This window comes from Leptosomus discolor, unplaced genomic scaffold, assembly GCF_034619465.1.
Source record: "Leptosomus discolor isolate bLepDis1 unplaced genomic scaffold, bLepDis1.hap2 HAP2_SCAFFOLD_124, whole genome shotgun sequence".
In the NCBI taxonomy this organism is placed as follows: Eukaryota; Metazoa; Chordata; class Aves; order Leptosomiformes; family Leptosomidae; genus Leptosomus; species Leptosomus discolor.
The window spans coordinates 74,381-90,445 of NW_028237881.1; the positions used below are offsets into that span (position 1 = coordinate 74,381).

At 67.9% G+C, this 16,065-nt stretch overlaps 3 protein-coding genes across 3 annotated transcripts in view; 1 reads left to right on the forward strand and 2 right to left on the reverse strand.

Annotated features, from left to right (window-relative positions):
- The first annotated feature begins 1,175 nt into the window (after window positions 1-1,175).
- On the forward strand, window positions 1,176-10,851 carry LOC147412510 (integrin alpha-M-like). Its single transcript, XM_086481302.1, has 30 exons — window positions 1,176-1,245; window positions 1,931-2,047; window positions 2,098-2,256; window positions 2,348-2,412; window positions 2,691-2,805; window positions 2,913-3,043; window positions 3,357-3,502; window positions 3,585-3,738; window positions 4,046-4,196; window positions 4,268-4,341; window positions 4,457-4,586; window positions 5,214-5,362; window positions 5,454-5,594; window positions 5,688-5,894; window positions 6,203-6,333; window positions 6,420-6,577; window positions 7,040-7,194; window positions 7,289-7,420; window positions 7,932-8,089; window positions 8,183-8,324; window positions 8,850-8,957; window positions 9,065-9,144; window positions 9,223-9,300; window positions 9,511-9,592; window positions 9,695-9,802; window positions 9,940-10,023; window positions 10,111-10,224; window positions 10,346-10,429; window positions 10,552-10,662; window positions 10,761-10,851. Exons 1-30 carry the CDS (start codon window positions 1,176-1,178, stop codon window positions 10,842-10,844), a joined length of 3,618 nt encoding a protein of 1,205 aa, XP_086337428.1. The 3' UTR covers window positions 10,845-10,851.
- A 2,036-nt stretch (window positions 10,852-12,887) lies between these two features.
- LOC147412511 (integrin alpha-M-like) overlaps window positions 12,888-16,065 on the reverse strand; it is a 14,858-nt gene continuing 11,680 nt past the window's right edge. The window contains exons 28-30 of the mRNA XM_086481303.1: window positions 13,325-13,408; window positions 13,092-13,202; window positions 12,888-12,989 (exon numbers count right to left, since the gene is read on the reverse strand). Of these exons, the coding sequence (XP_086337429.1) occupies window positions 12,888-12,989; window positions 13,092-13,202; window positions 13,325-13,408 (297 nt within the window). The remainder of the gene's footprint in view (window positions 12,990-13,091; window positions 13,203-13,324; window positions 13,409-16,065) is intronic.
- Window positions 13,424-16,065, reverse strand: part of LOC147412512 (integrin alpha-X-like) — a 3,277-nt gene continuing 635 nt past the window's right edge. The window contains exons 3-12 of the mRNA XM_086481294.1: window positions 15,665-15,822; window positions 15,430-15,571; window positions 14,797-14,904; window positions 14,611-14,690; window positions 14,455-14,532; window positions 14,162-14,243; window positions 13,950-14,057; window positions 13,731-13,814; window positions 13,530-13,643; window positions 13,424-13,486 (exon numbers count right to left, since the gene is read on the reverse strand). Of these exons, the coding sequence (XP_086337420.1) occupies window positions 13,424-13,486; window positions 13,530-13,643; window positions 13,731-13,814; window positions 13,950-14,057; window positions 14,162-14,243; window positions 14,455-14,532; window positions 14,611-14,690; window positions 14,797-14,904; window positions 15,430-15,571; window positions 15,665-15,822 (1,017 nt within the window). The remainder of the gene's footprint in view (window positions 13,487-13,529; window positions 13,644-13,730; window positions 13,815-13,949; window positions 14,058-14,161; window positions 14,244-14,454; window positions 14,533-14,610; window positions 14,691-14,796; window positions 14,905-15,429; window positions 15,572-15,664; window positions 15,823-16,065) is intronic.

Below are 16,065 nucleotides of genomic sequence, written 5' to 3' on the forward strand. Positions count from 1 at the left end.
GGAGGCACTGCGAGGGGGAACTGGGAGGCACTGGATGTGCTGCGGGGGGGGGCTGGGAGCAGGGGGGGGCTGCATAGACCCTATAGCGCCCATAGGGCAGACCTATAGCCCCTGTAGCCACCGTCACGGTGTCACGTAGGACCCGGCGGTGTCCCCGTGCTGGCCCACGGCTCAAGGCCACCATCCTGGTGTGACCCCCCCAGCCGTGTCCTGGCACCCCATCCCCCTACCCCTCCATCCAGCGCTTGACCCCACCCTGTCACCACCCCCCCCCCCCCCGAAGCCACCCCGTGTCACCCTGAGCCATTTGTCCCCCCCCACGGCCCCCAGCACCTCTGTGTCTTCTCCATAGAGCCTCCTCTTGGGTCCACCACGAAGGACGCCGGTGGTGCCGGCCTAGGGGTGGGACGGGACATTGGCCAACGGCCACCAGTCAAAGGAGGAAGAGTCCCAAAAGTCTCTTCCCCGCCCCACGTGGGTCAGCCAGGGCGCAGCTGGTGGTTCCTCAAGGGTGGTGGTGGTGGTGGTGGGATGTTGGCCAATGGGTGTGGGTCACCAGGGGGTTTTGGAGGGGTTGACAGGGCAGAGAAGTGGGGAAATGCTTGTGGGAGGTTGGCTGGTGGCCATGAGTCACTGGGATGTGGTTCCTCCAAAGCAGCGTCTGATGATGACAGTCTGCCCCGTGCCTCATCCTCACCCACGGGTGACCCTCAGTGGACCAGAGAGGGCTGGAGAGGTCCTTGAGGGGGTACCCCATGGGTGGTGGTGGGGGGCCTGCTGGCTGGGGTCTGTGAGGAGGTGGAGGCCGGGATGGATGGTTGGATGAGGGAGATGTGGGGATGTTTTGGGGTGGTTGGATGGAAGTACAGATGGAGATGTTGAGGATGGATGGATGAGATGTTTGGGCTGGAAGGATGGATGGATGGATGGATGGACGGATGGATGGAAGGGTGGATGGATGAGATGTTTGGGCTGGAAGGATGGATGGATGGATGGATGGATGGATGGATGGATGGAAGGGTGGATGGATGAGATGTTTGGAGGTGTTGGGGATGGACGGACGGAAGGAGATGTTTGGTGACCAACAGATGGATGGATGGATAAGTTTGGGGACCGATGGACGGCCGGCCGGCCTGCTGCATGTGCCTCATCCCCCCCCTGCCCCCACGCCCATGATGGGGGGGGAAGCACCGTCGCCGCAGGAAGGCGCTTGTGGGGCCCAGACGGCGGCTCCTTCTGGGCGGAGTGGGGGGGGGATGGGCTGGCATCACCAGCGGGGGGACGGGGGGGGACGGGTGTGGGAAGTTGATGTCACCCTGAGGCCACCACCCTTGCGCAAAGGGCCGGTGGCGGCTGAGGGGGTGGGTTGTGAAAGCGGGGGGGGGGGGGGGGGGGGAGGGCAGGGACCACACCCCAAAAGAGGGGTGAGCCCCCACCCTGCGCGACCCCACCCAGCTGTGCCCCATCCAGCTGTGCCCCCTGGGGCTGAGCCCCATCCAGATGTGCCCCCTGGGGCCGTGCACCCCCCAGCTGTGCCCCATCCACCCCCCTCCCGCTCCTTCCCCTCCCATCTTCTCCCCCCTTTCACGATCTCCCCTCCCATTTTATTATCTTTTCCCTCCCATTTTTATCTTTTCCTTCCCAAATTCCTGGCCCTCTCCCCCTCGCCTACCCCCCTCCCCAACCCCCCCCCCTACCCCCCCCCCCCCTTCCTTCCCCTCCCGCCCCACATCCCCAACTTCTGCTTTGGCCCCCGGGTCCTGTCATCTCCTCCCGGCTCCCGACGAGACATGGAGCCCCGGGCTCTCCTCGCCTGCCTGGGTGCAGGTGGGTGCCCCAGACCCCCTGGGGGGGGGTGGGGTGGTGGTGGTGGTAGGGATGGCACCTGGATGCCTGGGAGACACCCCCCCAAAAACCCCCCTCCCCGCAGTGCTGACCTCCTGCCGTGGCGCCGGGGTGGACGTGGAGACGCCAATGGTCTTCCGTGGGGACGCCGGCGGGGCTTTCGGGCAGAGCGTGGCCAATTCGGCACCGCGGATGACGGCTGGTAAGGTGGGGAGGGGCACACACCCTCCCAGGGTTGAGGGGGGCGGGGAGGTCCCCCAAAAACCTTCCCCATGCCCCCCCTTTCTTCCCCCTCCAACCTGGACAGGGTCCTCGTGGGTGCCCCGTTGCAACGCGGCGCCGCCAACACGATGGGGGCGATTTACTGGTGCCGGCACCGCTCGGGGAAGTGCCAGGAGGTCCCTGTCACCGGTAAGAGCACCCCCCACCCCCCCATCACCAAACCAGACACCCAGGTCCCCGAGGAGGAGGAGGAGAATGGTCTCACCCCATCTCTCCCTAGGGCCACCGGGGGCTGTCAACACATCCCTGGGGCTAGCAGTGGCCACTGGGGCCACTGGGGCACTGGTGAGTATGGGGGGGGGGAGGGGGGGCTTGTGTGAGGCTTGGGGGAGGGGGTGTGATGGGGTTCACCCCAAAATTGGGCTGACCTGGGCAATGGCAGGAGGGGAGGATGGATTGCCCCCTGAAATCAGCCGCTCCAGGGTGAAATAATGGAGGTTGCACCCAAAAATTGGTCTTTCTGGGGTGATAGCAAGGGGACTGCCCCTGGGATCACCCCCCCATCATCCTGAGCTCTGCTGATTTCTGGGGGGGGTGTGTGTGTGTGTGTGTCCCCACCCCAGGCATGTGCCCCCACGGTGCCCCAAACCTGCGGGGAGAACGTCCACCTCAACGGCTTCTGCGTCCTCCTTGACACCAACCTCCAGCAGCTCCAGCGCATCCCAGATGCCCAACCAGGTATGGGGGGGGGGTCACCAGAGGAGGGACGCATTGGGGACATCCTGGTCCAGCTGACCATGGGGACGTCTCTACCCGCCCCCCCCCCCCCCGCCCCCGCCCCCCAGAGTGTCCCAAGAGCTCCTCAGATGTGGTGCTGCTCGTCGATGGCTCGGGTAGCATCAGGCGCCAGGAGTTCTCGACGATGAAGAACTTCATCGCGGAGGTGATGAAGCGCTTCCAGGGCACCACCACGCAGGTACCACCCACCCAGGCGCCCGGGGGGGCGGGGGGGGGGGGTGTGTGGGACCCCCGCATATGGCTGTTGGCAAAGGGGGGTGCTATCTCGGAGGGGTTGGTTGCCATCTCGGGGCGGGGGGTGTGTGTGTGTATGTGTGTGTGTGTGTGTGTGTCTCCATTGACGTTGCATGTGGCTCCTCGCAACCAGTGGTGCTTTGGGCTGCTCTTCCCTCTTGGGGTGGCGTTTTGGGTGACGGTTGGGTCCCCACCAGTGTGTCCCCACCAGTGCATCCCCACGTTGTCCCTCCTGCCCCCCCCACCCCCCGCCCCAGTTTGCTCTGGTCCAGTTCTCCGATGTCGTCGTGAGCCACTTTGACTTCAAGGCCTTCCGGAGATCCCCCAACCCTGTCGGACTGCTGGATCGGGTGACGCAGATCCGGAGCACCACCCGCACCGCCACCGCCATCCAGACTGTCCTGTGAGTCCGATGTCCCACCTGGGACACCCTTCCGCCCACCTGCCGTGAGGTGAAGGGCGAACCTCATCCTCCCGTGGCACAGGACGCAGATGTTCACCCCTAACAAAGGGGCCCGAGAAGACGCTGCCAAGATCCTCATTGTGATCACGGATGGGGAGAAGACTGACGACAACCTGGAGTACTCAGACGTCATCCCGTTGGCCAACCAGATGAAGGTCATCCGCTACGCCATCGGGGTGAGGGACCTGCGTGCCCACAGCCAAGGAACGAGCCGTTCCAGATGCAACTGTCCATCCAGCCATCTCCAAATGTCTCCAGTCACCTGTCCATCTACAAGCACCTCTGTCCATCTCCATCCACCCCCAAACCTGGACTTCCATCCACCCATGCCCCAACATCTCGATCCATTCATCCATCCATCCATCTCCATCCATTCCATTCATGTCTGTCCATCGCTCCCTCTCCAAACACCTGTCCATCCACCCTTCCTCCCCTCCCCAAACCTCTCTGTCCCTCCGTCCCACCCTCCTTCTCCGACCCCAGGTGGGCAGCGCCTTCACGGAGCCATCTGCCCTAGCGGAGCTCCACACCATCGCCTCCGAGCCCAGCAAGGACCACGTCTTCCGCGTGAACAACTTTGACGCCCTGCAGGGCATCCAGAACCAGCTGCAGGAGAAGATCTTTGCCATCGAGGGTACCGGGGGGATCCGAGGGCAGCCGAGGGGGGTGGCTGGTGCCCCCCCGCTCACCCCTGCCTCCCCCCAGGCACCCAGTCCGCCCAGAGCAGCTCCTTCCAGCTGGAGATGGCCCAGGAGGGCTTCAGCGCCCTGCTCACCCCCGTAAGTGTCCCCGGGCCACCCAAGACCGTCCCCATGCCCATGGGGTGTCCCTGGGGCAGGACTGACTCCTCTCCCCCCCGCCCCACTGTCCCCCTCCCCGTCTTTACCGGTGCAGGAGGGGCCCGTACTGGGAGCGGTGGGTGCCTACGACTGGTCCGGAGGGGCCTTTGTCTACGGCGGGAGCGGGGAGACCACCTTCATCAACGTGTCCCGCGTCACCGGGGACATGAGTGACGCCTACTTGGGTAAGGGCTGCCTGGGCCGGGGACGGACGGGTCCTGGCTGGAGTCCCCGGGATGGTGGTAACCCCCACGAGGGTCCTGGGGGTGTCAGTGTCCTCTGGAGGGTCCCGGGGACACGTCAACAGCCTCACGGGGGTCGTGGGGAGAAGACCATGTCCCTCTCAGGATCCTGGGGACACCAGCATCCTCAAGGGTCTTGGGGATATGTCAGCGTCCTCGTGAGGGTCCCACGTGGGGCTGGGGACGCTGGGTTCCCGTGAGGTTCCTGGGGACATCAGGGCCTGGCGAGGGTCCCCGTGGGGGTGCTGGGGACATCAGTGTCCTCACGGGTGCCTTGGGGATGTCAGGTCCTTGCAAACGTCCCCATGAGAGTCCTGGGGACGTCAATGTCTTCTCAATGTTCCTGGGGACATCAGTGTCCCCGTGAGGGTCTGGGGGCTGTTGGTGTCCCCACGAGGTGCAGAGGACATTGGCATCTCCACAAGGATCCTGGGGACACTGGTGCCCCCGTGAGGATCCTGGGGATGCTGGTGCCCCCATGAAGGTCCTGGGGACGCCAGCATCTCCCCCAGGGTCCCGGGGCCGCTGGCACCCCCGGGAGGGTCCCCTGCTGAGCCCCGCTGTGCCCAGGCTACGCGGCCGAGTCCCTGTCCCTGGGGGGCCGGCGAGTGCTGGCGCTGGGGGCCCCCCGCTACCGCCACGTCGGCCGCCTCCTCCTCTTCCACCTCCGCAGCCTCCCGGCTGCCTGGGAGCTCCTGGCCGAGGCCACGGGGCCGCAGGTGAGGGCGGGGGCGCGGGGAGAGGCCGGGGCTGGGGGTTTGGGGGGGACGCGCGACCCCCCGCCAGCCCCGCGGCCGTCTCTCCCCGCAGGTGGGCTCCTACTTCGGGGCGTCCCTGTGCGCCCTGGACCCTGACGGGGACGGCTCGGCCGAGGCGGTGCTGGTGGGGGCCCCCATGTTCTACGGGGCCGGCGGCGGGGGCCGCGTGGCCGTCTGCGCCCTGAGGCCGAAGGTAGGGGACCCCCGCCCCCCCCCCCCCCCCCCCCCCGCCCTGCCCTGCCCCGGGGCGGGCAGAGGGCGGCACCCAGCGCCTCGTCCCCCCCAGGCCGGGCAGCTGCGGTGCCAGCAGACGCTGCGGGGACAGCCCGGCCACCCCTTGGGGCGCTTCGGGGCCAGCCTGGCTCGCCTGGGGGATGTCAACGGGGACCGCTGGCCCGACGTGGCCGTGGGGGCCCCGCTGGAGGATGAGGAGCGGGGGGCCGTCTACGTCTTCCACGGGAAGCAGGGCGGCGTCGCCTCCCAGTACAGCCAGGTGAGACCCCGCCCCAGCCCTGGTCCTGGGGGTGGGGGCGTCCAGGGTCCTGGGGGGCAGCCGGGTGGTGGAGAGGTCCTGGGTGGTGGGACAGCCTGGGTGGTGGAGAGGTCCTGGGTGGTGGGACAGCCTGGGTGCTGAAGGTGTCTTGGGTGCTGGAGACATCTTGGGTGATGAAGACGTCTTGCGTTGCTGGCGATGCTCCGTGTGCCCAAGACATCCTGGAAGACGGAGATGCTCCATGTGCTGGGAGCCTCTTGGGTGCCAGAGATGTCCCACTCGCTCGGGTGCCTCTGTCCCCTGCGCAGCGCATCTCAGGTGCCCGGTTCTCCAGTGGGCCACGCTATTTTGGCCAGGCCATCAGCGGTGGCCAGGACCTGACGGGGGACAGGCTGCCGGACGTGGCCGTGGGTGCCCAGGGACAGGTCTTGCTGCTCAGGTGCGCCCGGGGGACTCGTCTGGGACCTTCCACGGCCTGGAGGATGTGGCGGCCACCACCAACGCCCCTCCGGTGCTTCCCGCCAGGTCCCAGCCGCTGCTCAAGGTCCAGGTGACGGTGGCTTTCCAGCCCCAGGAGATCCCCGCGGCCGCCTTTGACTGTCAGGAGGAGGAAGTGCTCAAGGGGGAAGTGGCCAAGGCCGAGGTCTGCTTCCTCAGCACCAAGAAAACCCCGGACAACTTTGGTGAGAACTACCAGAAGTCCTGCAGGTGCCCCCAGGAAGCCCCCGAAGTACCCCAAACTCCCTCCCCATCTTCCCAAGAACTCCACAAGTCCATCTGTCCTCCCAAAGCCCCTCCAGGTATCCTTAAGCCCCCTAGAAGTCCCTGTGGCCTCCTACGTGCGCTCCAGATGTCCTCAAGACCCACCAGAAGCCTGTCTGGCCTCCCAAAGCCCTTCCAGATGTCTCCCAAGCCCTCCAGGTGTCCATCTGGCCACCCAGGACCACTCCAGATGTCCTCAAGATCCCCAATCCCCCTCCACGTGTCCCCAAATCCCCCAGAAGTCCACGGGGCCTCCCAAACCGCCTCCCGATGGCCTCAAGACCCTCTGAAATCCATCCAGCTCTCCATCTCCCCCCCTTCCCACCATGCTGGAGGGCTGCTGGAGACCCCGGCCACCCGCCTTCCCCTCCCTTTCCCCGCAGGCACCCAACTTTACACCACCCTCCGGTACCAGGCGGCCCTGGACCCCCACCGGGCTACGAGCCGGGCCATCTTTGCCGACGGCACCGCCGTCCACAACGGGACCCTCCAGCTGAGCGTGGGACGGAGGTGCGAGACCTTCGCCATCGCCTTCGCGGTGGGTGTCGGGAAGGGCCCCGGGGGGGTGGTCTGGGGTGTCCCAGCCCACGGCAGCAGCCTGGGGGACGTGGTGGTCTCTCTGCGCCGGGCAGGGGTGCCCACGGGACACGCTGAACCCCCTGGTGCTGCACCTCACCTACGACGCCATGGGGGACCCCATCCCGGTGGCCGGGGGCCTGCGGCCGGCCTTGAGTGAGGACTCGAACAAGACGGCCATGGGCAAGGTGGGGGCTGGGGGTCACCCCATGGGGGTGGTGGGGGAGCAGTGGTAGCCTGTGGGGTTGGGGGGGGTGGGGGGAAGGAGGGATGGGATGGGATGGGATGGGATGGGATGGGATGGGATGGGATGGGATGGGATGGGATGGGATGGGATGGCTGGAAGGAAGGAAGGAGAGATGGACGGAGAGGTGGAAGGAGAGGTGGGATGGAGGGAAGGAGAAGTGGGATGGAGGGAAGGACAAGAGGGAGGAAAGAGAGATGGATCCACGGGCAGAAGGGCGGTGGGATGGATGAACTGGAGTGAGGATGGGAGGGACCAAGGGAAGAAGGATGGATGCACGGAGAGAAGGGAGGAAGGACAGGAGGACAGAGGGAGAGGTGGGTAGAGGGGCGGGAGGAAGGAAGGCCCCAAGGACGGAGCCGTGGGAGGAGATCTGCGCGTGGGGAGGGTTGGAAGGATCGAGGAGAGCCAGGGCGGGTGGGCAGACAGACAGAGGTCTGGCTGAGGGGTGGGAGGGGGAAGGGGAGGAAGGGCGGACAGACAGCCGGCTGGGGACGGGCCGACGGAAGGACGGACGGACGGAGGAGGCGTCTCCTCAGCTGCCCTTCAAGAAGGACTGCGGCGCCGACGACATCTGCGTGGACGACCTCCAGATCTCCTTCAACTTCTCGGGGTAGGACCCCCCCATTCCCCGTGTCGGGGGACACCCGCCCAGACTGGGGTCTGGTCCGGCCCGCCCCCACCCGCCTCTGTCCCCTCCCCCCAGGCTGGAGACCGTCGTGGTGGGGGTGACTGACATGGTGGACATCACCGTCACCCTCCGCAACCGCGGGGAGAACTCGTACGGGGCCACCGTCCAGCTGCAGCACGCCGAGGCCCTCTCCTACCGCAAGGCCGTGGTGCTCCAGGTAACCCACCCCAACGATCCCCTCCCAACCCTTCAGAGACACCCCCAGAAGTCCCCAAGACCCTTCAGAAGTCCATTTGGCCTCCTAAAGGCCTTCCGGATGCTCTCAAGAACATCTACAATTTCATGTAAATGCCCAGCTCCCCTCCAGATGTCCCCAGGAACCCCCACAAGTCCGTATGGCCTCCTGATCCCTCTCCAGACGTGTTCGAGGCCCCCCAAAGTCCATGTGGCCCATCAACCATCTCCAGACATCCTTGAGGCATCCCAAACATCCATTTGTCCACCCAAAGCCCTTCTAGGTGTCCCTCAAGCCCTCCACAAGTCCATGTGGCCTCCTAAACTCTCCCAGACGGCCTCAAGACCCCCTAGAAGCCTTTATGGCCTCCTAAACACCCTCCAGATGGCCTCAAGACCACTCAGAATCCCATCTGGCCTCCAGCCCTCCTCCACACGTCCCCTGTGCCCCGCAGGGTGTCTTGCCCACCCCTGTCCCCACCCCTGACACCCCCCGGGGCGTTCTCAGTCCTCCAGGAGGTCCATGTCCCTCCACTGCAACTCGGAGCCAGCGGTGGGAGGGCAGCGCCGGACCCTCTGCCTCGTCAACCACCCCATCTTCCGCTCTGGCGGCGAGGTAGGGGTGTCCCCGGTGTCCCCACCCCCCCCCCGGCCCGCTCAGGCACTGGGGGCCGCGGCCACGAGGTGGGTCAGGGGGTGACGCCCGGGCGTCCCGCTGCGCAGGTCGTCTTCACCGTCACCCTGGACGTGCCCCACGGCGCGGAGCTGGGGGGCGTGTTGGAGGTGGTGGCCAACGCCAGCAGGTGGGTGGCCGGGGCACGGGGGGTGCGGGATGGGGGGCGAGGGGCGCGGTGACCCGTGTGACGCCTCCTCCGCCGCAGCGACAACGGGGCGCCGGGCGGCCGGGAGCAGCGCGGCGAGATCCCGGTGCAGTACGGCGTCTTCCTCGTCCTCACCAGGTAGGGGGCGCCACCGCCCCGGGCCACCCGCTGCCCCTGCCCCCCGTCCCCACATCCCTGACGTGCCACCAGCCCCTGTCCCTCACCCCCGATGTGCCACCGCCGTGTCCCCACGCCCCCAACGTGCCACCGGCCCCGCGTCCCTACCCTCCCACGGCCCCTCCATGTCTCCCCATCGCGCCCCACCACGTCCCCTCCTGTCCCCACCAGCGCTCCGGACTCCACCAAGTACCTCAACGTCTCGACCCACGCGGGGGCCCCCACCAGCGCCCCCGTCACCCACCACTACGAGGTGAGTGGGGGGGGGGGGCAGGGGGGCGATGCAGGCACCGCGGTCCCCGGTCCTTCGGGGGGGGGGGGGGTCTTGTCTCCACCGCCCCCCTCTCCACGGCAGGTGAAGATCTTGGGCCAGCGGGGCCTCCCCCTCAACGTCACCTTCCTGGTCCCCACCGCCCTGGGGGGGACCCCGCTGTGGGACGAGCTGGAGGTGACCCCCGACCAGGTAACAGCCCCCCCCTGCCCCGCTGCCCCTCCAGAACGGGCGGTGCGCTCCCCAAGCGGGTGGGTGACCCCAGAGCGGGGGGCAGTGCCCAGACGGGGGGGTCCCCACAACCGGGGTCCCCCCCACCCACCCCAAAGGAGGAGCTGGTGCGGTGCCAAGAGGTGGCCGAGCAGCCAGGGGACCCCGACGCCCCCCGGCGCCTGCAGGAGCGCCCCCTGCTGGTGAGTGCCGCCCACCCGGGGGGGCTGGAGGGCGGGGGGTGCCCCAGACTCCCCCCCTCACCCCCAAATCCTCCCCCAACCCCCCAGGACTGCACCGTGGCCGCCTGCCGGGAGCTGCAGTGCCGGGTCCCGGAGCTGGAGCCCCCCCAGGCCCTGGGGTTCCGCCTCGGGGGGAGCCTGGCCCTGGGCTGGGTGGCGCCGGTAAGGGGGCAGCCGTGGGGCAGCCGCGGGGCAGCCAAACCAGGCACCCGACGGCGATACCCTGTGCCCCGCGGCTGCCCCACATCTCCCCCCCTCCCCTCCTTGACCCCAGACCCAGCAGCCCAAGCTGGTCATGCAGAGCTCGGCCGGGGTCCTCTACGATGTGGGGCGCTACCGGAACAGCGGGGGGCGGCCCCAGCTCCAGGTGGGGTCCGTGGGAAGCGGTGGGGTGGGGGTGCCACATGCCTGGGTCCATGGGGGGGCAGTGGGGTGGGGGTCCCGCATGCCTGGGTCCCTTGTCCAGCCCCACCGCCCTCCGCCCCACAGGTACAGACGGAGGTGGAGCGCCTGGAGACCCCCAACCTGCTGCCCCTCATCCTGGGGAGCTCCATAGGGGGGCTCATCCTGCTGGGGCTGGTGGCGCTGGTGCTCTACAAGGTGAGAGGGGGTGGGGCCTGGGGAGCCCCGCCCACATTTGGCGGGGGTGGGGCCTTCTCTCACACCCCCCCCCCGCCGCGCTCATCCCCCCCCCCCAGGTGGGCTTCTTCAAGCGCCATTACAAGGACCTCATGGAGGGTGACGGGACCGCCGTGGACCCCCCGGCTGAGCCCCAGGGGTGAGGGGACACCTGGGTGCCCCCCGTTGGGGTGGGGCGGGGTGTGCCCAGATGCCTGGGTTCACTCTGGCTCTCCCCCCCCTCATTAAACCCCCCCTGTGGCGGAAGCCCTCGTGTCTCATCGTCCACTATGGGGGTCCGGACGCAGGGGGTTCGCTGTGGGGCAGGGATGGGGGAGGCAGATGGGGCAGGTTCGGGGCATTTATTGCTGGGGGGGGGATGGTCGTCGGGGAATCCCCCCCCTTATTTCTCAAAACCCGTGGGGAGGGGGTTGGTGCGGGGGTTGTGGAAGAGCGTGTGGTTCCCGTCACCCCATGGGAACCGCTGCGGGGAGAGAGAGGTGGGGGTCAGCGGCATCAGCCCCTGGGCCCATCAACCCCGGCGTCAGGCCTTCCCCACCTCATATCCCCCCCCATAGAGCCCATCAACCCTGGCATCAGGCCTTCCCCACCCCATATCCCCCCCCATAGAGCCCATCAACCCCGGCGTCAGGCATTCCCCACCCCATATCCCCCCCCCATAGAGCCCATCAACCCTGGCGTCAGGCCTTCCCCACCCCATATCCCCCCCCATAGAGCCCATCAACCCTGGCGTCAGGCCTTCCCCACCCCATATCCCCCCCCATAGAGCCCATCAACCCTGGCGTCAGGCCTTCCCCGCCCCATATCCCCCCCATAGAGCCCATCAGCCCCGGTGTCAGGCCTTCCCCACCCCATATCCCCCCCCATAGAGCCCATCAACCCCGGCGTCAGGCCTTCCCCACCCCATATCCCCCCCCCCCCCCCCATAGAGCCCATCAACCCCGGCGTCAGGCCTGGCCCCATGCCTTGGTGCGGATGCGGAGGTGGTGGTAGGGCACAAACTGGGGGGGCCCGTGGGGGTGCCGGCGCTTCTCCAGCCAGACGTTGAGCATGCAGACCCCCACCGCCGGCAGTGCCACCAGGAACGACAGCGCCCGCCACGTCCGACCTGCCCCACAGGCACCGTGGGGCCGGGGCATCCCCAAAACCCGCTCCCCCTACACCCTCCCCCTCCCCAAATGGTACACCCCCCAATGTGTCACCCCAAAACACCCCCCCGGGGCACCGCTGGGTCCGTGTCACCTGATAATGCCCCCAAGCACCCCCAAATTCACCCCGAAACACCCAATACCTTCCCAAAACAGCCCCAAAAACGACATATATTGCCCCAAAACACCCTCAAATACACCCGATACCAACCCAAAACACCCAATACTTCCCCAAACATGCCCAAATACACCTGACACCCACCCAAAATGCCCAAGACCTCCCCAAAGCAGCCCCAAAACACAGATACTGCCCCCAAACACCCCCAAATCCACCTGATAAACCCCAGAACACCCAAAGTCCACCAGATACAGCCCAGTTTCACCCCCAAAACACCTGGACCTCACCCCATGACCCCCAATATCACCCAGTACACCCCCCGAAGGCACCCAAAACTACCAGAAACACCTAAAACCACCCCATACAGCCCTAAAACCACCACCCGCCTGCCAACAAATCCCGCCGCCCCACAACCCCGGACCTCCGGCAGCACCGGTGTGAGCCCCGGCGGCGGAGGCCAGGGCCCGCTGTGGGGCTGCCCCCCAAGTGACCATGGCGGCGGCGGTGAAGGGCGACTGTCCCCGATGGTCACCCCGGCCCCACGGCACCCCCTGGCCTGGCCAATGGGCTGAGGCCCGGCCCCAGCTCGGTGCACGTGTTAAATATAGACTGGGGTTAAATATAGACCCTGGCGAAGGGCGAGGGGGTGGGGATGTTGGGGACCTCGGGAGGGACGAGGGGGAATCTCACCGCAGGGGACGCAGGAAGCAGGGCACGACCCCCCCCCCCCCCCCAAATTCAAGGGGGGGGAGGGTCCAGCATCCATGTGGCTTTATTGGCAGCTGCAAAATGGGGGGGACACCCCACATTTGGGGGCATCCAGGCAGATCCCCCAAACCCCCTCACCGCCGGGGCGTGGGGTGGGGTGCACCCAGGTGTGCAGGGCCTCATCAGCCAAACCCCCAGGGTCCCAGCAGGGGTCACCCAAGGTGTCTGGGGGTCTCCTGGGGCTCAGCCGGGGGGTCCACGGGGGTCCCGTCGCCCTCCATGAGGTCCTTGTAGCGACGCTTGAAGAAGCCCACCTGGGGAGGGGGGGGGGGGGGGGGATGAGCCCGGGGGGGGGGGAAGACGAGGCCCCGCCCCCCCAATATGGGCGGGGCTCCCCAGGCCCCACCCCCTCTCACCTTGTAGAGCACCAGGACCACCAGCCCCAGCAGGACGAGCCCCCCCATGGAGCTCCCCAGGATGAGGGGCACCAGGTTGGGGGTCTCCAGGCGCTCCACCTCCGTCTGTACCTGTGGGGCGGGGGGCGGTGGGGCTGGACAAGGGACCCAGGCATGCGGGACCCCCACCCCACTGCCCCCCCATGGACCCAGGCATGTGGCACCCCCACCCCACCGCTCCCCACGGACCCCACCTGGAGCTGGGGCCGCCCCCCGCTGTTCCGGTAGCGCCCCACATCGTAGAGGACCCCGGCCGAGCTCTGCATGACCAGCTTGGGCTGCTGGGTCTGGGGTCAAGGAGGGGAGGGGGGGAGATGTGGGGCAGCCGCGGGGCACAGGGTATCGCCGTCGGGTGCCTGGTTTGGCTGCCCCGCGGCTGCCCCACGGCTGCCCCCTTACCGGCGCCACCCAGCCCAGGGCCAGGCTCCCCCCGAGGCGGAACCCCAGGGCCTGGGGGGGCTCCAGCTCCGGGACCCGGCACTGCAGCTCCCGGCAGGCGGCCACGGTGCAGTCCTGGGGGGTTGGGGAAGGATTTGGGGGTGAGGGGGGGAGTCTGGGGCACCCCCCGCCCTCCAGCCCCCCCGGGTGGGCAGCACTCACCAGCAGGGGGCGCTCCTGCAGGCGCCGGGGGGCGTCGGGGTCCCCTGGCTGCTCGGCCACCTCTTGGCACCGCACCAGCTCCTCCTTTGGGGTGGGTGGGGGGGACCCCGGTTGTGGGGACCCCCCCGTCTGGGCACTGCCCCCGCTCTGGGGTCACCCACCCGCTTGGGGAGCGCACCGCCCGTTCTGGAGGGGCAGCGGGGCAGGGGGGGCTGTTACCTGGTCGGGGGTCACCTCCAGCTCGTCCCACAGCGGGGTCCCCCCCAGGGCGGTGGGGACCAGGAAGGTGACGTTGAGGGGGAGGCCCCGCTGGCCCAAGATCTTCACCTGCCGTGGAGAGGGGGGGCGGTGGAGACAAGACCCCCCCCCCCCCCCGAAGGACCGGGGACCGCGGTGCCTGCATCGCCCCCCTGCCCCCCCCCCCCACTCACCTCGTAGTGGTGGGTGACGGGGGCGCTGGTGGGGGCCCCCGCGTGGGTCGAGACGTTGAGGTACTTGGTGGAGTCCGGAGCGCTGGTGGGGACAGGAGGGGACGTGGTGGGGCGCGATGGGGAGACATGGAGGGGCCGTGGGAGGGTAGGGACGCGGGGGCCGGTGGCACGTTGGGGGCGTGGGGACACGGCGGTGGCACATCGGGGGTGAGGGACAGGGGCTGGTGGCACGTCAGGGATGTGGGGACGGGGGGCAGGGGCAGCGGGTGGCCCGGGGCGGTGGCGCCCCCTACCTGGTGAGGACGAGGAAGACGCCGTACTGCACCGGGATCTCGCCGCGCTGCTCCCGGCCGCCCGGCGCCCCGTTGTCGCTGCGGCGGAGGAGGCGTCACACGGGTCACCGCGCCCCTCGCCCCCCATCCCGCACCCCCCGTGCCCCGGCCACCCACCTGCTGGCGTTGGCCACCACCTCCAACACGCCCCCCAGCTCCGCGCCGTGGGGCACGTCCAGGGTGACGGTGAAGACGACCTGCGCAGCGGGACGCCCGGGCGTCACCCCCTGACCCACCTCGTGGCCGCGGCCCCCAGTGCCTGAGCGGGCCGGGGGGGGGTGGGGACACCGGGGACACCCCTACCTCGCCGCCAGAGCGGAAGATGGGGTGGTTGACGAGGCAGAGGGTCCGGCGCTGCCCTCCCACCGCTGGCTCCGAGTTGCAGTGGAGGGACATGGACCTCCTGGAGGACTGAGAACGCCCCGGGGGGTGTCAGGGGTGGGGACAGGGGTGGGCAAGACACCCTGCGGGGCACAGGGGACGTGTGGAGGAGGGCTGGAGGCCAGATGGGATTCTGAGTGGTCTTGAGGCCATCTGGAGGGTGTTTAGGAGGCCATAAAGGCTTCTAGGGGGTCTTGAGGCCGTCTGGGAGAGTTTAGGAGGCCACATGGACTTGTGGAGGGCTTGAGGGACACCTAGAAGGGCTTTGGGTGGACAAATGGATGTTTGGGATGCCTCAAGGATGTCTGGAGATGGTTGATGGGCCACATGGACTTTGGGGGGCCTCGAACACGTCTGGAGAGGGATCAGGAGGCCATACGGACTTGTGGGGGTTCCTGGGGACATCTGGAGGGGAGCTGGGCATTTACATGAAATTGTAGATGTTCTTGAGAGCATCCGGAAGGCCTTTAGGAGGCCAAATGGACTTCTGAAGGGTCTTGGGGACTTCTGGGGGTGTCTCTGAAGGGTTGGGAGGGGATCGTTGGGGTGGGTTACCTGGAGCACCACGGCCTTGCGGTAGGAGAGGGCCTCGGCGTGCTGCAGCTGGACGGTGGCCCCGTACGAGTTCTCCCCGCGGTTGCGGAGGGTGACGGTGATGTCCACCATGTCAGTCACCCCCACCACGACGGTCTCCAGCCTGGGGGGAGGGGACAGAGGCGGGTGGGGGCGGGCCGGACCAGACCCCAGTCTGGGCGGGTGTCCCCCGACACGGGGAATGGGGGGGTCCTACCCCGAGAAGTTGAAGGAGATCTGGAGGTCGTCCACGCAGATGTCGTCGGCGCCGCAGTCCTTCTTGAAGGGCAGCTGAGGAGACGCCTCCTCCGTCCGTCCGTCCTTCCGTCGGCCCGTCCCCAGCCGGCTGTCTGTCCGCCCTTCCTCCCCTTCCCCCTCCCACCCCTCAGCCAGACCTCTGTCTGTCTGCCCACCCGCCCTGGCTCTCCTCGATCCTTCCAACCCTCCCCACGCGCAGATCTCCTCCCACGGCTCCGTCCTTGGGGCCTTCCTTCCTCCCGCCCCTCTACCCACCTCTCCCTCTGTCCTCCTGTCCTTCCTCCCTTCTCTCCGTGCATCCATCCTTCTTCCCTTGGTCCCTCCCATCCTCACTCCAGTTCATCCATCCCACCGCCCTTC

Bases quoted from the DNA above. Each gene is read 5' to 3' on its own strand.
- LOC147412510 (XM_086481302.1), top strand. From the start codon at position 1,176: ATGGGGGGGGAAGCACCGTCGCCGCAGGAAGGCGCTTGTGGGGCCCAG. The intron at 9,145-9,222 runs GTGGGTGGCCGG...CCTCCGCCGCAG, and splicing joins GTGGTGGCCAACGCCAGCAG to CGACAACGGGGCGCCGGGCG. The intron at 10,024-10,110 runs GTGAGTGCCGCC...CCAACCCCCCAG, and splicing joins TGCAGGAGCGCCCCCTGCTG to GACTGCACCGTGGCCGCCTG.